Raw genomic sequence first — 21,193 nt, 5'->3', positions numbered from 1 at the left:
TCTTGAGATCCCTGTCACTTCTATGATTCTGATTCTCTCGCTGGACAATTCTCCAGTAGTATTGGACAATATAGCAGTACTGTATCATTATATGGTGAGACTTCCCTTATAGACACTAAGGAAGCTTTAGCTGATGCAGATCTGCTGCTCTTTGCATCATCAATGATATAACTATATTGTCCAGTACTACTGGAGGACCTTCTACCCAGGAAAAGAGGTGCTACCGGTAGGCCGGAGAAACATCTGAAGACCGTGGCTGAGTATTGTTGATGTGCTCCTATGACTGAGGTAATGTGCCCAGTCTTTGTCAGCGAGATTTCTAGTATGGAGATATTTCTGGATTCCCAGTTACCCATAGATTCTCAGGCATTATGAAGGCCAGATACACAATTTTCCATTCTCATTTAACTAGACAAGTGTGGATTGGTTTTGTGTTGTGACTCTTGCCCCTGCCAACCAGGCCTTCATGACCACCAGATTGCAATACTGCAATTCATTCTACATGGGGCTTCCTTTAAAGACACTTGGGAAACTTTAGCTGATGCAAATCTGCTACCCTTTGCATCATATAGTCATGCCCAGGAATTTTTGCTCAAGAAGCAGGTACTTTGCATTTACCAACATATTCCACTGATTTTTGGTCTGCATCTCCTGTGAATCTCTGAATGAACCTCAGAAAGCGTGGCCTTATAAGACATCTGACCAGTTCTGACCCACAGCACATCTGCATTTCAGTGTTGGGCTCCTCCCAGACAACAACCTTTGTTCTGTGGTAGGTTAGAATGTTGGTATTAAGGTTTTGACAAACAGCTGCTAGGGCAGGTACAGATAAACTTTAGTGCCCTGGGATGAGACTAAAATGCATTTTCTCTTCCCCTTGCAGCCTGCAGGAGGTTAGAAACACACCTACGCCATTGTGGGCTGCGTAGGACATTGGAGCTTAACTCAGTAGACAAATGCACATCACAGTATATGTGAGAATGGACCCAGCACTCAAGTTATCAAATAATTTCTGGTGGACCCCTACAGCAAAACGTACAAGAGAATCAAATTAAAGGAAACATAGAATTATTTATGCATATTACTTTTTCTTTCTTTGTTGTCTCTTGTTTAATTTTGCCCCAGGCCACAGACCAGGGGTAAATATAGCACTGGCTTGGAGATTAAGCTGAGGTCATCATATGTATTATGTTTATAACCTAAAATGGATTGTGGTTTCCCCCCCAAATTAAATGACCTGGTTAGCACCTTTAAGAAGTTGGGGACTTGAACAGGAACCTCAAACATTAGTGTTCCCAGAATGTTTCACTGCACTTTAGTCTCTCTCTAAAACATATGTAAACCAGTGGGTCATTAATGTGACTGGCAAATTAGCAGCAGACAGGCAAAATGTAGTGAGTCAATTAATGCATTGAACCATGGAGGAGATACTGACTTTAGCTAAAATTGATCACTTGTCTGTGATCAAAGTCTTTAGCCAGCAATTAAGACCTTTGTTTAACATTTATATTTGGGAAAGATTTATTACACCTGAAGAATTTTTCTCATCTGTCAAAAAAAAAATTGTTCTTGTGCACAGGTCAATCCACTGAGATACTTAAATATTCCAGTTATTAAGGAGGCTTCACTCTTATTGGGTGGTATAGAACTATTTTCTCTTCCTTGTAGTGGATAATGTCCCTCCCAGAAAACAAAACTACTGTTCAAAAGATCCCTGAAAATATGTGCAAGAATTAGTTGTTTCAAAATAAATAAAAGTATATGTTACATACTATTTCCTACAGCCTATTTCTCCCCTGACTTATATTGGTTTTACACCAGTAAAACTCTATTCACTTCAACAGAGTTACACCTGATTTACACTGGTGTGAGAAGAATTAAGACCTTTTAAGTTGTTTTCACTATTATTGTATTTGTTATTTTTATGTTCCTGGATTGTGGAAAGCATCTTAAATCAAAGCACTGAGACTTGATAATGAGGTCAGTAAACTATGAGCTTTATCCATCTTGCCCACAATGGGAGCTGCATGACTAATCATGTGAAGATCTGTCCTAATGTTTTATAAACCTGGCGTGGATTTTCTAGGGATCATTTCAAAGGCCTGGTGAGGATATTAGAGTGGCTCTCCCAGGACAGTACAGTTAGGTATGATTTACATTTGCTCACTCATTTTTGTGTGCAGTAGATTTTTGCTCTTAAATACCACCCTTTGAAAATATAGCTGCATGTATAAGTGCTGTATGCATATTACGTTGCACACACAAATGAAAGATACGCGAAAAATTTCACATTCAATGTAGTGTTTTGTATCATTACCTCAAGCTCATATTTTTTTGAAATGTTGCCTGTATGTGTATATTAAACATCATCCTGGATGATGTCAAATGACTGTCTTCTCTTTCTCAAAAAGAGCTCTAGTCAGAAATTAAAGAAAGAAAAACACATTTATGTTTTGACATTTATGTTTTCCCCATATAGGCCGAGATCTAACCACTTCAGTATTGGCCATTCTATTGAAAAGACAATCATCCATCATTCACTGACCTGTAGCACTACATTTAATAAAAAAAAAAAAAAAAAGTGCAAAAGACAGAATATTTTTGCCTTTAAATTTTATTAAAATACAAGAAAAAAATTCTAAAAAGCACACATTCCACGGAGCACCAATATTATAACACATTTTTGTTGGTTCACCTGTGAAGTATGTTTCTGACATCTAAACAATGATGCACACACAAACACAACTCTACCCACAGTACTCAAATTCATGGGCATCAAGCAGACCCTCCAAACACAGAGATAGCAAGATGCAGAAAGAAATGCCAGTGTGATGGCATCTGAACACCAACTGAGTGAGTTACTCTTTTGTTAGCGGTCTTCATGAACACACTAGCGTCCCTGTCTCGCCCTCATCCCCTGTCCATACAGCCCAGAATTCAGGCCCATAGTTTGCTGCACATGGGTCATGCATTGACACGGTGTAGAGTTGAAAAAACTGGCCAGTATTCCCTACCTGATACTTCTTTTATTGCTTTGGTTATAGTACTGACTGTATGTGTTAAAAATCTTAATCCTACCCCCAACAACATATAAAGTTCTCACACACACCACTGATATATTTTAGGAAGCTTTGTGATTTCTTCATCTAGACAACCTTCAGAAGAATTGTCACTTTTAGCTTTTCGAAGTCCTTAGCTTAGATGTTCAGTGACATATATTTGGCCATGCATTTCTCCTTTCTTAAATGTGCAGAACCTGATTCTCCACTGCCTTTTGCCTTGTGTCATTTACTACGTACAAAGGAGGAGCAAAAAGCTATCATTCTGGTGGTGTCTTTTGCATAGAGCTAAATAATGTTACATGGCAAACGTCAGTGGAGAATCAGGTCCAAAGTGACTTTGAGGGCATGCTAGGATATTTTAAAAAATAATAACTGACAATCCCCAGCTACTGCCAAGATACATCACTGTATTTCCTATTCTGTGCAGTGACTTTCTGGAATATTTTCATGCACTAGCCTCTTCTGTGAATTCTATTCAATTTAGGAATGTAAAATATGCCATACTGGAATAAACAATATTTATTCTGGTCCAGCAGATGCCTTGTGTAAAAGTACAGATAAAGGCAAACCCAACCTCACAATGCACCTGGCCACTTATGCATAATTATGCCAATTATGCCACGCTGATAGCAAAATTCCTTCCTGACGCTACCTAGTAATGAGTTTTTGCCATGTAGCCTGATGATTGATAGCCTTTTAATTTTTTAAATCCTGCTAACATAACTGCAGATGTTAATCTTACCCATGTGTCTATTTTTATAATTAACAATGACATTATTTCATTAATTTTTAAACCTTTTCTAAAAATTGTATAGTTTTATACTACCAAAAAAATGAAAGAAATTGTATTACATTTTTCTATCATTCACTTATAAAAGAGAAAACATCTTTTTCTCTAAACTTATTTCTTTTCTATTGAAAATATTCCCCTCAGTTTTTTAGCCATGTTTTCTGGAGGGACCAAAAGAATTTACAAAATGTATCCCTGTCATGATAACCACAGAGGTTGCAAGCATCTATGCACTTCAGCCAGGGTCAGGAATTCATGTCGCCAAGAAAGCAAGCTCTGATCCTTGTGGATTATCTATTTATAGAAGCCAGTTTTATAATTCCCTCACTGTGCAATGAACACCTGTCTATGAATAACAAGACACCGCACATAAGAAAGTGACAAAATAGTGGAAATCCAAAAAGGAGAAAAAATAGCCATGCAAAATTACTGTGACTTTAGCCATGCAAAGGAGTATTAGAGTTCCGGACTCAGACACCCTCTTGTGATCTTAAGGTATGTTTCAGTCATATTAGCCACTTTGGTTGGCATTTCCCAGACAAACAACTTAGATAATACTAAAAGTCCCAGATTGAAGAAAAGAAAAAGAAAAGAAAAGAACTTTACAAGGCACTTGAGGTTATAGCCTAAAGAGGTTATGGCTCTCTGAAGTCCATTCCCCATTCCCAGCTTCTCTGGGATGCTTTACCAGTGTAAAGTGTGTAAGGGGAAAGGAATTAACCTGGATGCATAAGAAATCACACTCACACTGCTGTCAAAATGTCTCATCTTCTTACACAAGCCGTATTTTTAAAAATGCCACGTGCATTAACCGAATTGACTCCCACCAAAACAAAAGGAAATACGCCAAGTGTCATTAAAGGGACACTGTAAAAATAGAAATCTCTTTTTTCCCCCCAGTCCTTCCCTGTGTTAGTATTAACATCTCAAGTGATTAGCAGGGTAAGATATTTAACATTCTAATTTAATTTTCCCCACTTATGCGGTTTGCTTGTTTTGTGTTTCTCTCAGTTTGGACTGTGAATCTGTTGTCTAATTTTCTAAAGGGAACCCTAGAAGGACAAATTCTTTGGACTGTGAAACTAGGCTGGTCAGGTTCACTCTTGTAATTAGTCAGTTTCACTTCCCAGTTCTCACCCACTAGCACAATGGAAGCATGTCCATTTGTGTTAGGCTTTGTAAAAGCCTTTAATTTTTACAAAACCTAAATTTACTTAAGCCTAGACTAAGTTGACAATGTCTCTTTAAATATACTTCACAAAATTCCCTTCAGACATTCTTGAGAAACCCAGCCATTGGTTACAATTGTTCTCGATAATTCACTTAGTTCACCCTTAACCTCCTTCAGAGAAATAAGGAGGTGGCTGTGAGGCGAGTTTTGATGGGATTTTTTTCCAAAGGCTTCTGAGAAGATGAATGAAACATGAATAAAACACTATCCCACCCAACAGAATTGCAGTTCATCAATCCTGAGGCTAAAGACTGTTTAACTTTCCAGTAAAATAATATGGCTGTAAACTAATTGCAGGCACCTAAAACAGCAAAAATCAACATGAGCACTTTAACAGGGTGATCAACTGGACAGGTCTCCATTCCAATGAGGTACAGTGGTGTGTACAACCCCAAGCTCAAAAACATGCCTGCTATGTCAAAAGAAATAAATTGCTTTTACAAAACTAAACACAAAATAACACCTAATTCTCTCTCTGCTGTTTCTCTTTGAGAACACTGATAAATACATCTTTTCAGCTCCACATATTGAAAGCTGGCATCAGCTGAACTCTTATCTCTTGCCATGGACATGAACTATTTGTGTGTATAGGTGTGTGTGTTAGTGACAAAAGATCCCACTTTCTGAATTTTCAAAGTGGAAAGTTATAGTTTTATTACATAATCTTTGTTTCTTTCTCTCTTAGGATCTTGCAGCCTCTCTCCTCTGTATCCTTCCCCTGATCACCGCCTTCCTTCACTCACTCTCTTTCTTTCTAACACAGTGGTGACCAAAACCTGAGAGCCAAATGCAACCTAAAGTTCTATGATTTAATTTAATTGTTAACATATTTCTTCACAGAGGCCTAAGAATGTGTGTGCGTGCATGTGTGCATGTAAACACATACACACTATGCAGAGAGGCTGCCTGCAGAGAGAACAAAGACCTGCATACAATGTGTTTCAACTTGATCTCAGCAGCCAGTTTGCACTGCATGGTGGATCTTGTAGTGTCTGCTGGGTCATACCTCTGTATCAAAACAGGAAGGCAGCCATAATCCAGTCCATTTTATGCAAATTAATTGCAGGCCTCAGGCTGCTGGCTAGTTGCCTACACAGACAGGCCTCAATGGAAAAATGAGATGTCCCTGATCACATACATGAGGTTGCCTCTCCGCAGAATTGCCTTCCAGGAAGCAATGCTTTCTTCTCATCCTAAAGCCAACATTTTGTTAAAAGGATGGGAGAGAAATCTCATCTCACCGCCATTCCTATGCAGCAGCAGCACTTTTCACAGTGGCCTTCTCTATCCTGTTAGGAAGGCAGGAGTAGGATTGTTTCTCACAGTTATCTTTTTTTTGTGTGTATGTGTGTGTGTGTGTGTTTTTTTTTTCTGGCTTGCATTCATTTGACCTAGTTATTGAACCTGTTCTCCTGCAACGAGCCTAAAGGGACTTGTTGGAAAACAGTGTGTGTTTTTTTCCCTTTTATATCACTCTAAAGGGACATGGCTCTTCATACTTTCCTCAGCTTAGGCTGGATTTCATCTCTTGCTGAAGTTTTGCTCCAGCCAAAGCCGGACTTCCTGGAGGTTGTAGAAAAAGGGGCCCTTGCCCCCCAGGTAGGCGATTTTCTGTCTCTGCACAATGCACACTCGCTCGAAGGAGACCCCATAGGCCACATTGGCATTATTGTCCATGCAGTCAGCCACTACTTGGCACTGGGGTGGCAAGGAAAACCGCTCCAGGAGCTGGTGAGCGGCTGCACATCGGTCTTCCTGGTTCCTGTGCTTCCTCACCTCGAATGAGGAGGAAGAGATCCCAGGGGCGGCCCAGCCATCCGATGGATGAGCCTCATCAATGTAGACCAACAGGAAGTCGGCCACACCCGAGAACTCCTCCACCAGCTTGCTGAAGGCCGACAGCTGGCTCGTGAATGGGGGTCAGGTGGCCGAACCAAAGTTTACCACCAGTGGGCGCTCTGAATTAGCAAAGTCAAGAAGGTGGCACTTGGTTCCATATTTCCCACCGACACTTTTCCTCCTGCTACTGCTGCTGCCACTGCCATTAGCTATGTGGATCACGTTGGAGTTTGGGGCTTCTCCACCCAATTTCACCTGATGGCAAAACAAATAAAGACATGATGAGTTACTGTGACTTGCTTCCACAGTGTCCTTCATGTTCACTCTCACTAAGCAAACACAGTCAGCTGTTCAAACAATACATTGTGTTCCCAACACAGAAAATGCTGCAGGGATCCTGGTTCTAGCAAATGATCTATATAAGACAAGTGTCTTCTCCCACTGCTGTGTTTCTCCTGAAGCAGAAGGAGAAAGAAGAGTGTGGCTAGTGGCTGAAGCAGGCAGATAGTAGTTAGGTGTTCCTGGCCCTATCCCTAGTTCTGACTCTGATTTACTATGTGATTGGGGGAAGTCCTTACACCCATAAGTGCCTCAGTTTCCCAATCTATAAAATGGAGATAATAATATGTAAGTCTCACACACAGGTATTGTGAAGATTAACTAAGGTCTACAAGGCGCTCTGAGATCCTCAGCTGAAAGATGGCATGGAATTACAAAGTACTATTATAAGACAATTAATGAGTCCAGTCACAGCAGCTCCTGTGTATTTCTCCTTAGCAGCAAGCTCTATAAAAACAGTGTAATTGTCTTTTTATTTCCCTGCTGATTTCTTTCTCATCTCCTGCCGATCTCATGATATTCAGAAATAAATGCTGTTTTGATTGAATTCATATAGGGCCAAATCCTGAGGTCCTGATCCAGACTGTATTCAGAAACTACACTCTATTGAAGTCAGCAGGAGTTTTAACTGAGTAAGCACTCAGTTAGGACTTCTGAATTTGGCCCACACAGGTCATCTTAGATTCCATTACCAAATATTGCCTCCTGAAAAGCCAACACCAGTAAGAACCAGAGTTGAGAGTGGAATGCCCAGCTGATGAGGGGGGAAAATCTGTTCCATTATAGCTGGAATCTAGCAATGAGCACATTGTAGGTACAGAACTTCCATCTCTTCACCTGAAACCTGTTGCTGATGAACATATGATCGTTCATGATTCAGTTCCACTTTTTCAAAGAGTAATTGACACTGAACCTGCTCTTCCTTTCACCTGACTCTCTCTTCTAGCCAACAGATTTTATGGGAATTTTCACTGTTGTATTTAATGCTACAGGATCATATAGCTAATTAAAGAAGTTCCCAACACACCTGTGAGGTAGATTGTACCTCAGTTTACCCCTCTATAAAATAGTTAAAATGATGCCTATCTTCCCAAAATTCACTCAGTGACTAAACAGGAACAGAACCCAAGAGCCTTGACTCATGAAGTTCCTTGAGCTAAACACTGAATAACTGTGCCTATTACTAGTGATTTACCAGAGCCCAGGGTAATACTTAGAAAAAGAAGAGAAATACCCACATAATCCTCTCCTGAATCACAGTTTAGTTGCCTTGGAAGTGAATGAAGTTTGAAATGGGCTTGTTTTGGACCTGCTGGACTATGGGTGATAGCTTCTGCTCTGGTCAGTGGACCCAGAAAAGCCAAGGAACATTTACCCTAAGTTTTCAGGAGAAAACTTCATTCACTTCCAAAGCCCCATGAAGATAAGAGAATGAAGAAAGGAGTCAGCCTATTGGATGTTAGCCAGTGTGATTAAGGATTCAGAATTCAAGATTCAGAAGTAGTTGTAGTGACCAAAAGTTACTGGCCTCAATCCTATTTGGTGAACAAGGAACCACCCCTCAGAAAGTCAGTCCAATAACTGGCACCTTCTTTAGCTGTAACAGTGACCTGCTCTGTCATTCATATGGGTGGTCAATTCCCAGGAGAGTTGAGGTATATTGTGGAGGAAGTTTGCCCTGTGATTACCTATGCTGTACCTATGCTATAGGTTGTTTGAAGATAAACAGTGAACTACAGTGTCTAGGGCAGTGTGCTCATCCAATCAAGGAACAGAAAAAATACCCTGTGATTTATTTGACCAATCACAACTAAGCTGCACAATTTGGCTATCAAATATTCAAGGGCAAGTCTCAGAGTAGGCAAAAAGAAAATCAATGACTACATTTGAAAAATGAACAGAGCTGGTCAGTAGACAGGAAAATGTTAGCAACCATTTTTGCCTACATTTTTCCAGTTTTACTTTGGAAAAATATTATGAATTAAAATTTTCTGATCAGCTTTATCATCAATACATCAATCAAACTCATCAATACATTTGAGGAAAACCACAATCTGCTTCTGAATATTATGTGGGCAGAAAGAGAGGCTAAATTCATTGAGTAAATTCCTTTTTCCCAATCTGCATTCAGCTCTACCAAATGCCACTTTCACTATACAGGTTCCTAAAAACTGGAGGAAAAAAATAGAATTGTTTCAATTGGATATTAGTATAACAGTGCACTTCAAGTATTACTTCACATTGGTGCCAAGGGTGTTAGCCTGTGTGACTGTGCTCCAACAATGCAAGGGTGTTCTCTGTCCCTGAAACAGGGAGAGTACTCCTTGCAAACCAAAAAGATGAGGTTTGGAGACCAAATAAAAACTGGTTCCATGACACCATGTAGGCTAAAAAGTAGCCAAGATATCCCCTGGTATGGCTAACCTCATTTCATTTCCCACAGCCACAAGAAAGTCTCACGGCCATGGGTTACCTATAACGTTAATTTTTGCTTCGAGGAGAGCCTATGTTTGCTGCTTTGTCTTTAATGAGACATGCTTGCCAAGCAGGCATTCACAAGGCATTTTCTGCTCCTGCAGAGGAGTAATTAGGTCGGTGCCTCTTTCCATGCCAAAGTTAGGCACTTCAAAAAACCAACCCTGCCCAGTCATTAATGCTTAAACAGAAGCAGCAACATCTGCGCTAATTGGTCTTGATGAAGTTCTGACGTTCCCAAAGGGCCTCTTCATTTCACCCAACTCAGGAACGGGATTGACACGGGATGACAATATCATCCTCACTGATCATTTGCACTGGGGGGCTTTTCTGTTCTCTTTGTTGTTGCTATTTATTACAGAAAGAAAAAAATAGCTATTGGAAAAAATTGACACAATGAAAATGCCTACCAAAAAGCCACATAATATTCAGCCCAAGTGCTTTTGAAATCTTAGACAAAAGCTGGCAAAAGAGATATTCTAAGAAACAAACCAGCAGAACTTCTCTCACGTGCGATAACTCTGGGTCCAGCATTTCTGTAATCATGCCCTGTGCTGACTATTAGTCACTCAAGGCTGACCTTATGGGTCCTAAACCGAGGTGGAAATCCGTCTCTGATCCTGCTTTCAGAGGACAGCAAGCTAGGCTATGAACTGTGAGGCTGGTCCACTCGCCTCGCCACCCCCCCCCCCCCCCACACACACACAATCTGATCATCTCCATAAGCAAAGGGAATCTCCCCACCTTAAAACAATAACTTGAACTGTTTGTGCTTAAGGCCAATCCTGCATGCATTTGACTGCTCTGATACTGGGCATCTCATTCTGGAGCTGTGTACACAGTGTAAAGGGGAGCAAGGTTAGTGCTGCTTTAGCGTATAGACTGCAAAATGAAGGAGTGAGGGTGGAAAAGAAAGACCTATTCATAAACCACAAGCTGGAAATAGAACATACTAATTTGGTTGTACATTTTCCACACGGCCTGGGAAAAGCCCCATGGACAAAACATCACCTCCTCATTTACTTTTTTTTTTTTATTATTTGCTTCCTTTACTTTGTTTTTTTATCAGATCTAATGTATCCCTCTTGGGATCCTGTGCACTGAAAAATTGCTTTCATGGCCCACATCAGGGATTTTCAAACAGTTTGGCAGGCTCATCAGGCTACGTCAACTCCCTAAAGAAAATAGGTGTTGCCAGATAATTAGCGGGCTGTGGTATTAACCATTTAAATATGGACACGCTGTATTAAGGATTGGAGCCCAGCTACTGGTTATGTACAGAACCCCCTGAGCTCTTAACTCTTTGATTCTCTTCCAGAAAATGCAGCCCCAGAAGAGCCTGTCATTTCTCAGAGCCTCATCCAGATGTTAGTCAGGCTCTGGCGGCAAGATTATTCAGTATTAGTATTATTTGCTTTTTTACAAGACCAAAAGTTGTGCATATAAATCACCTAAGGTCCCTGCCTGGAAGGGTATACATTAATGAGCACTGTTCATTCACCACAGGGAAGAGGATGCTTGCTTTTACAACACTGTGTATTTGAAGGGGGATGCTGGATTTCATCAGTGCTCTTGCTCTTCATTTAGGTTCAGATCTGTGAGCCTGGGGGAAGGATGGAGGAAGAGAAGAATTAAAAAGACAGAGTCCTGATAAAAATCACTGGCCAAATCTTGCCCTCCTTACTCACTTAGGGGCAAAATCTGCCTGGCCCATATATGAGAATGCACTGCAGGAGGATGGCATAAGGAGCTGCTTCCTGTATAAGGACCAGGCAGAATTCCAGTTCTGCTCCCTCTCTACTCTCCTAGGGGCCGCGCTGCTCCAAAGAGGGGTGGGAGTGGACTCTGACAAGGCCAGGCCATGGGGTATAGTGACCTTGTGAGTCAAATATGGCTCTGCACCATCTCTAATTATGGGCTGTACCTACAAGATGAGACTGAGGTCTCCATTATTGTTATTTGTTAACTAATAATGTCTAGGTAAAGGGGCATTGGGGGGGGGGGGGGTTCTTATTTATTTATTTATTTGAAATGAATTTATTTTGATTGATTGTTTTATTTCTTTCCCTCATCCATAGTGTGTTTCTTGTCTGAGATGGTGATCCTTTGAGGGCAGGGACTGCTGATACCTTATACTGTCTAGGTAAAAGGGTAACCAACTTCCAGGGGACATCATGGCTGATGTGGGTCATCAGAAGGGATTTGAAGAGGAGCACGGCCTTATTAATCAGTCCAGGAAGAGTTTCATTTAAAGGGGCAAAACGGAGGATGGTGTGGAAGATGTGGGGTAACCACAGGTGACACGCAACTCTTGAGGGGAGGGGGCACAATTTAAAGGTTCTGGGGGGGGGGCATGTGACGCCCCAGGTGTTGCCTCTGGCCCCTTTCCCACTCCCTCCACACTAGCACCACCTTGTCCCCTCTGCTCACAACTCCTTCCCCACTTACTTCTCCCCTCACCTCCCCACTGCAGTGCAGCGTGGGCCGGAAAGGGCTCCAGGTGCCTACTGTCACGCATTGGTAACTGTGAGCCTATGGGTGAGGAAGGGACGGGACTCAGCGGGCTTCCCTGTGCCCCTTCTGGCAGAGCTGTGCTACCAGGCCAGTCTCTCTTCCCTGCTCCAGGAGCCTTGTAGCAGGGCTCAGTGGGAGCATTAGGTACTGGTGCCTTTCCCAAGCACATCCCCTTATGCCTTGCTCAGCCCAACTCCCACTCTGGCAGAAATCTGGGGAAAAGGGGAGGGACGTAACCCCATGTGCCTTCCCACCTTATCACCTTTGGGATAACCATTTCAAGTAAAAACAGCAGGATTTGGCTCTATGCAGAGTAGCTGCCATTATGTTCCCTTCCCCTACACTTTGTCTGTCTGGTCTGTTTAGACTGTAAGCTTTTTGGGGCAGCGACCCTCTACTTCTCAGTGTTTGTACAGCACTGAGGCACAATGGAGCCCTGATCTGGGTTAGGCCCTAGGTACATCCATAGTAAACAATAATAATTATTACAATGTTTTACTATGTCACCTTTTGCTTAATTAAAGTTTCTCTCATGTTGTTGTTTAGAGTCAGTTTCACTTCCTGATTGTGTAGCTCAAGTCTGAGCCCTGATGAGTTTGGGTTCCCAGCGCTGAAGGAAAGAGTTATTTATTATTATTATTATCAGCTTTAAGATTCTTTCATGATCATTTGTAGTTGAAAATTTCAATGAAAACAATTTTGCTAATGTTCCATTTTGTAAAATCAGTGCAATTAATACAGATTTTGGAGGACAAATATTTTTTTAAACATTACACACTGCTTATATTTTAGACTTAAAAACTATTTGACAATTCCTTTTTAGCAGAGGGCTTATTTCATAAGTTCCTCTATTGCCATGAAATTCAAAGAAAGACACTTCCTTACCCTCCAGGTCAAAATAAACAAAGGTGATAAGTGCATAAAGGTTCAGGCCAAGAGGTCTTTGCTGTCTGAAAAAGTAGCATTGGAACCTACTGGTATGCTTGAAAAACTGACCAATAGGAAATGGGCCACTTGCTCTTTATGCTACCTTTGCAAATGTTGCCTCTGCAATGATGCAGAACATGGCTGACCAATCCATGTTCTCAGAAGTTGTGATGCCATTCCAGAAGATGTTGATTTGCATGCTGGTACTTCTAGGAATTGACTACACCCATTATATGGGAAGAGGTAGCCAAAGGTTTGATGGTATGTCTGGTGATTTAACTGAGCCTCTGTCAGAACTCATAGAACTAGTTTATCCCTCTATTAAATCCAGAGATGGGCCCATCCCCTGAAAATTGGATCCAGTCCAAACTTTCTCAAAATTCTGGACTCTTCATGTGAGAGCTTGCTTTTGGCTCAGCCCTTTTTAGAGATAGAAAAGATCTGCACGCGCCCACATACATACAGCTATCAATCCATTTACCAGAACTAGTTTTATCATTCTGCTCACTGTAGTACTGGATCACTATATATGTATGTATGTATGGTATGTCTACTGACATTCCAAATCACATAGCTGCTTCAAAGACATTCCATTTAAAACACAATCCAAACGTAGAATTATCCCTCAAATGTAGAATTATCCCTCAAAATTACACTGGCACTGAAGAGCAGAATGGGCAATATTCAATCTTGGACAAGTGGCAGGTTTAAGATCCTACTTCCAGCTACCTTTTGAGGACTAGAAATGAAAGCTATAAATCACTGGACGGGAAGATTCATAACTTTCCAATAAGATACCCATTCGTAGCTTTGCAATGGGATTTTTCCATTGTCCTCTTGTTATAAAATATTATTGCATGCAGCAGCAGAAACTTGATGCAGCCTTTTGGTTAGTACATTATCACCTCAGAGGATCTAATAGCAACAATAAAAGACTTTAATGTCCTCAGTGGACAAACAATAGATTCTTTGATTTACTTGTTTAGCAAATGTACAACATTCTCTTATACTGGAACATTTTACATAAGATATTTTCCGCCCTCCAGAATAGAACAGCTGAGTAATTCTCTGATGTTTGATGGTTTATTTTCTCATGTACATTTTATCTATGATTAGTATATTTCTTCCTACTTCCTGAATACTGCTTTCTGATTTGAACATCTGCCAGATTAATTGTTGATAGTGACTACACTGTTCCCTTTTTATGATTTATATAACAGCCTCCTCCTCCCAGGAAGCAAACATGTCCTATGTTACAAAGAGAGGTTCCTTAGAACAAGGTAACTATTACAATGGGGGATAACAAAGCTACCAGTCAAGGCAGAGGAGCTTCATATCAGAGAAAACCTAGGGTGCTTTCTTATTATTTGGACACTGCTTTCTGCCCTAAACTGTTCTGTTGTGTTGCTGTGTGCTATTTACAAACAGCTGTGTTCCCCCACGGACGTGGAGAGTGAAGTGATTACTGGGAAAACATGTATCTCTCTCTGCATACATATACAGCAAAAGAGAATTTTGGGGATATTCACATGGCTTCTGAATGAGTTTTATAGGTCATCCAAATGAGTGAAAATAAAGCATTTGTTTCACACCACATCAAGTACTCTCTATATGCCTCGTATCTTACAGAAATGCAGAAAACCTGTTACAGAAGGATTGAAAAATGTTATTGGAACTACATGTAACTCTTCTGTTGGTAAGAGCATATATACCTTAGCACCATGATGAATTCACCTGTTTAGAGTCCAAAAAGAGATTAAAATGTTAACGAACATATTCAAAACACTTTTAAAATGACCTAAAGTAGCTTTCTTATGCATACAAAATTCATAGTTTTGAAGTCCAATGTTTGGGAATCTTCCAGAACTAGAAGCAAGTCCCATCAAAAAGATAGGAATAAGAAGCAGAAATCAAAGTGTGATGTACTATGGGCTTGTCTACATGGCAAAATTTGACCAGAATAACTATTCCAGAATAGTTCCCAATGCAGAAACTATTCTGGAATAAAAGTCACTTTATTCTGGAATAACTTTTACACTTCCAAGACATAGTAATTATTCTGGAATAAAATCACTTTTGTTCTGGAATAGTTCCACACAGGGAACTATTTCAGAATAACTACTGTTGTCTAGCTTGTTTCACAATAGCCATTCTAGTCAATTTCCCCCTGTAAACAAGCCCTTTTAAAAAAAATTCAAAGGTAACCAATTTGTTTGGAGAGGTAGTGTGTCTAGTGGCTAGGGTATTGGGCTGGGACACAGAAGACAGAGTTCTAGTCTCAGTTCTACCACTGGCCTGCTGGGTGACCTTGAGCAAGCCATTTCACCTGTCTTTGACTCAGTTTCCCCCTCTGTAAAATGATACCTTTGTAAAGTGCTTTGAGATTTACTGATGAAGAGCACTACATAACAGCAAAGTATTATTATTACAATATGGGACTGGGTGCTCTTGGTTGCATTCCAGTTTCTTCCACTAACTTTTTGTGCTGCTTTGGTATATGTCAACTATCTGTGCCTCAGTTTTCCCATCTGGAAAATGGGGATTATAAACCTCACAGAAGTCTTGTGATGTTTACTTACTATTCATAAAATGCTCTGAGATGCTCATTTGACATGCACTATGTAACTATAAAGTATTATTACTAGTAAAGAAGGCCCTGATTCAGAAAGGCACTTAAGCACATGCCCATCTTTAGGCATGTATTTAAATCCAATTGACATCTACCCCCTCTACCCCACTGGATTTGGGACTACAGCAATTAAGTGGTTCTGACATGTAAAGTCCGTTTCAGGACTTGAATAAATATACATTTGTGGAGAGGCCTTGCTGGACAGTCTTTAGGTTCATGCATTTCACTGTTTTGCATGGTTTGGTCACATTTATGCCATAGAGCCGCAGACATTTGGTCTCCTGTGGACTCTACCAAAGCAAAAGCAGCTTTCTATTTAACTAGCTTTTCTTTTCCTCCCCTGTAGAAGTGGCAAGAGACTCACAGGGATTCATATGCAAGCCATTTACAATCTGCCCATCTTCCTCTCTTAATGTTGACCTTCAATGCATTGTGTCCCTTCTACAACTTGGCTCTCATACTCACCTCTGCCTCTACAACAGTCAGGAATCTCCAGTGTTCTTTGGGCCTCATCATTGAAGACAACAGGAGCTTTTCCAGTGATTTCTATGGGTACTTAATCAGGCGCTTTGCGAAGGCAGTGTGAGATCTTCCTTTGGAATCACTACTGTGGAGAAATTTTTTCCCCTCTGTTGAGAATGGGGGTAAAATACTGACCCTATTGAAGTCCATATGAATTTTGCCATTGACTTCAATAAGGCCAGGAAGGGATCTTGAGATGCCCTCCTGCACTTATGGCAGGACTAAGTATTATCTAGACCATCCCTAACAAGTGTTTGTCTAACCTGCTCTTAAAAATCTCCAATGATGGAGATTCCACAACCTCCCTAGGCAATTTATTCCAATGCTTAACTACTCTTGACAGTTAGGAAGTTTTTCCCAAATGTCCAACCTCAATGGCCCTTGCTGCAATTTAAGCCCATTGCTTCTTGTCCTATCCTCAGAGATTAATTTTTCTCTCTCCTCCTTGTAACAACCACCTTTTATGTACTTGAAAAGGTGTTATCATGTCCCCCTTCAATCTTCTCTTCTCTTATCCAGACTAAACAAATCCAAAGATTTCAATCTGCCCTGATAGGTCACATTTTCTAAACCTTTAATCATTTTTGTTGCTCTTCTCTGGACTTTCTCCAAAACATGATATGGTTGACTTGGTTCTAGGCTGTTTAAAAGGTAAAATAAAAGGCTTTTTATTACCTTCAAAGACCTGAGTTAAGGTTTGAGTTTCTTTACTACTTCTTTACCAGTGAAGAGCTACCCACTCTTTCGAAATCAACGATGCCATCAATAGTAGATGAGGAAACACTGAATCATGAAGTCAGGTCTTGGCAGATATGGGAAAGGAAGAAGTAATTTAACGGCTTTGTTTTAAAGTGCATTATGCATCATTTAAATGTTGATGTAACTTACTATAGAAGTTAAAGAGTTTTCATGTATGTAAGGATTTTTGGAGGCTTTTAAAATATTTCTATTCATCTTGAGGAAGTTAGTGAAGGTCTGAGCCTTCTCCCAGGGTGAGCACAAGCCTAGAAGCTGGGAATGCATTCATGCTAATCACAGCTAATCACTGTTCTCCTCTGTACCCATGATCAAGTCACATGTTAATCATTCTGTCTCACTTCCCTGAGCTGTAAAATGGGAATAGTAAAATTTACACACCTACTTCACAAGGATATTGAGAAGTTTATTTAGTTAATGTCTAAAGTGTTTTGGAGATTAAAATGGAATAGCGGTGATTAGAATTATTATTTTATTTTATTTTAGCAGGTTTGTTTGGTTGACTGATTTGTATTGTGATAAGTTAAGAGACTGATTGCGGTTGCAATAGTTAATGTAATTTGTATTTGTTTTATATATTGAAAATTACATACACATGCCTATAGCTTCAGGGTAGGCACTTGGTGCTTAGTTACTGATTTAGTTTGATACATAGTACCTTTGTCAGCAGCTCCCTACAACTCTAGTTAAATGTAAATATATAATGCTATTGTAGGAGGAGGAGAGGTAGCACAAGAAGAAATGCTTTTCAGCAGATAAATAGCTATGGTTCAGATAGGATATAAGAGATAGTTAACCTTACTCCATCAGATAGAGTGTGCTGTTTTATTATGATTATTTAACAAACAGAAACCTAATAAACTGATCACAGGGCTGGGAGACAGCAATTTCTGGTTTCTAATCCCAGTTTTGCTTCTTAGAGATTGTCTAAATGAATTCTTAGTTCACAGCAAACTGGGGTGTGAATTTACTCTGCACTAGCCTGCTGCAAACTCAGTGTCCATATGGACCCTGTTGCCACACACTAAAATGTCCCTAGTGCACTTTGATCTATCCCTCTTTGAAATGGGAGCAGATTACAGAGCATTAGAGATCTTTTAGTGTGTGGTAGAAGGGTCCACACAGACTCTTAGTGGATTCACTAAGCAGGGTAGAGTCACACCCCAGTTTGCTGCAAACGAATTGTTTGTATAGACAAGCCCTTACTTGATGGGTGATCTGGAGCAAAATCCTTAATGTCTCTGTGCCTCAGTTTCCCAATCTATTAACTGGGGTTACATATATTTGCAGGGATTTTATCCAGGCTCATTAGCTAATGTTTGTATGGAACTTTGAAAAAGCATGTGTAGTGTAAATGAATTTAGCATTACCACCCAAAATCACCAGGTAGCTTTCCCTCAGCAGGTTACAAGTTTATTTTTAAGCTTTGTCATGTCCTGTTTTCAACCACTTTCAAAAGAGAAAAGGGTTCTCTTTGTTTAAAGGCACTCCCACTATCACAGTGCCTTCCTTCCAAATACAAAAGTTAATAGATATACTGAATACAAATGCTGAGATAATGGCAGAAGGTTATTTTTATCCTTTGCTATAATGGACATTCAGATCACTCTGAGGTGCTATTTAAAGCCCTAAGCTTCGTTGAACTTCGGAAGATGTTGCACTGGTTAAACGGTTGACAAAACAATGTAATAATACTTAGCACGTCTAAAATACTTTTCATCTCAAGATCTGCATGCACTTTACAAAGATAAGTACCATTACCCGCCCAGCACAGCTGGAAAAACTGAGGTGCGAAAACGTTAAATGACGTGCCCACAGCTGCACGGAGAGTCAGTGGCAGAGGAGGGAACAGACCCAAGGTCTGTTCAATCCCGGGCCGCTGGCCTCTCTCCTGAAGAACAGCTGTTTTCCATTCCCCTGATGCCAAACCAAACTGTAGCTCAGCTGCGAATGGCACAAAAGGGAAACATTGTGCAGCGTGCCCAGCCCCTCGCCCCCACCCCTTCACACACCCACACCCCCGGAACGGGGATGTTAATCGCCTCGCACCCTCTCCAGCCCCGGCTCCCCACCCCACCTGTTTGTAGGCATCCAGGAGGAAGCTATTCCAGACGCAGCGCAGCCCCTCCGAGGTCAGCATTCTCCGCCACTCGCCACGCGCAGCCTTGGAGCGGCTCAGGAGCAGCACCATGTGCTTCAGGAGGATCACAGAGTCATACAGTGCAAGGAAGAGGCAATTGGAGAAAAAAACCGGCAAGATCTGGAGCGTGATCAGCAAATCCACGCTTAATAGACCCATCTTCCCCTTCCCGGCGGCGGCTGCTCTTCAGCTGCTTCCCTTCAGCTGCCGTTTGTGCCCTCAACCCTCATTTAGAAAATAAGATACGATCAAATAAAAGGCATTTTTAAAACTCATCACCCCTCCCCCGCTCTTTCCCTCAACGGCAGCAGCAGAAACGGTTAAATCTGATCAAGCTGGTCACAACCATAACCCAGCGTGAAAGTCAGCAGTCAACGCTGCGCTGCTTTTCGCCTTCAGAGCCTCAGATGTTAACTAAACTGCTTCCCTTATCCAACAGCCCTTTGGAGTCCGTTAAAGAGAGAGGCAGCTGTGCTTCCACTTCCCTGCAGTTATAAAACTTAGGCAGGGATTGTTCACTTTCCTCTCCTGTCTCATTGTCTCTCACCTATTTAAGCACTAAGCAGACCTCTAATTTCGGTGTCACCATTGCTACCAGGTGCAACACTACTTTTTTTTTTTTAAAAGGTCTTTGTGCACAAACGTTCTGTCCCCTGTCTCTGTGTGCCTCTGCCTCCCTCCTCTCTCTCGCTATCTGTCTGTGGTGCAAAGTGCTTTCGCTCTGGAGTCCTAGCTTGCCTCTCTGAAGCCTTTTATACATTCCCTGCCTAATTGCTGCAATACAGAAATGAAACCCTAATCTTGGTAAAGATCTTGACGTCAATGTAAAAGAGGGCTTTACTTTGGCCAGGACTGCTGTGAATAGAAAAGTGAAATTCTCAAAACTTTTTTTTTTTCTTTTTTTTTTTTTTTAAAGAGAAGAGAAAAGACAGAGAGGGAGGGAGGGTGGAACTTTGCTTTGTTGTTGAAAAGGATAGGAGGGAAATCTCCATATGCTGCTGGCTGCTCTTAAGAAACCCTTTCAAACTTTGGAAAAAGTATTTTCATATGACATGGAAGGTGACCCAGCAACACAGGCTTCTGTTGTTGTTTTGTCTCTTGAGACTTCCCCCGCCCTTGCCCTTTTGTCTTTTCCAGGAAGGTGTGTGAGTTGATGCATCCCTAGAAAGGGGATATTTCTGTACATTTCCCTCTTCTCTGTATTTAAGGAAACATAAGAAAACACACAGGACTGACTTCATCTGCTGATGTGTAAAAGAGAGAGAGCCTGCTTTTGAATGAGTTTTGTTAAAGTTGACGTTCCTCACTGAAAAGATAATGAGCCAGATCCTCAGTTGGTGTAAATCAGCATAGTGCCATTGACTTAAAATGGGGCACATTTACATCAATTAAGGATCTGGCCCAATGTCAATAACTCATTTTTAGTTCAAAACTTCTGAGAGAACTCATGGAAGATCTACATCCACAAAAACTTACTTTGGAACCCCATATTGAAGACAATGATTTTTTTCTTTCCACTGTTAATTTTATTTTAACTTTTGTTTTAGTATTTAACCCACTTTCCCCATATTAATATTTTTTGCCTTTGTGCAGTGGGTACCTCTGAGCAATTTTTAACAGGGTTCTAACCTTCTGAGGGAAATATTTCCTGTATTTCATATTAACTTTTACAATTTTTTATTTTTGAGTTAATCTATCTATCTAGGTGCTAATATACCTCCCCCCCCTCACCACACATCTCTGGGATCAAAGTTATTGGTTGACCACCTCACCCCTCTGTTTACCCACTGATCAGACATATGGGCAGCAGCAGTGAAAGCTTCTCTCGCACTTTCTCACCAATGCGTAGCAACCCTCCCAGAGGGGATCCTTTCTAGGAAATGCTTCCTCTAAGGAACAACTTTCAGACTCATTTTTGGGGGAAGGATATTTATATTTGGCACAAATTCTGCCCTTCTGTACATGTGGA

The 21,193-nt window shown here is 40.9% G+C and overlaps 1 protein-coding gene across 2 annotated transcripts; it reads right to left on the bottom strand.

The window, feature by feature from the left end:
* Positions 1–2,596: 2,596 nt before the first annotated feature.
* DIO2 (iodothyronine deiodinase 2) lies at positions 2,597–19,936 on the bottom strand. Of its 2 annotated transcripts, none has more exons than XM_067532371.1 (2): positions 19,162–19,936; positions 2,597–7,177 (listed from the first exon to the last, which is right to left on the bottom strand). In XM_067532371.1, exons 1-2 carry the CDS (start codon positions 19,381–19,383, stop codon positions 6,593–6,595), a joined length of 807 nt encoding a protein of 268 aa, XP_067388472.1. In that variant the 5' UTR covers positions 19,384–19,936; the 3' UTR covers positions 2,597–6,592. The 2 variants fall into 2 exon arrangements, with proteins under 2 accessions (XP_067388472.1, XP_067388477.1); XM_067532376.1 differs by having other exon boundaries at positions 6,605–7,177.
* Between the last annotated feature and the right edge of the window lie 1,257 nt (positions 19,937–21,193).

The sequence above is a fragment of the Emydura macquarii genome, unplaced genomic scaffold (assembly GCF_026122565.2).
Source record: "Emydura macquarii macquarii isolate MOO-44397 ecotype Brisbane River unplaced genomic scaffold, CSIRO-AGI_Emac_v2 contig_374, whole genome shotgun sequence".
Classification (NCBI taxonomy): Eukaryota; Metazoa; Chordata; order Testudines; family Chelidae; genus Emydura; species Emydura macquarii.
Note: the sequence above shows the minus strand (reverse complement) of the source record. Positions and strands in the feature narration are given on the sequence as shown.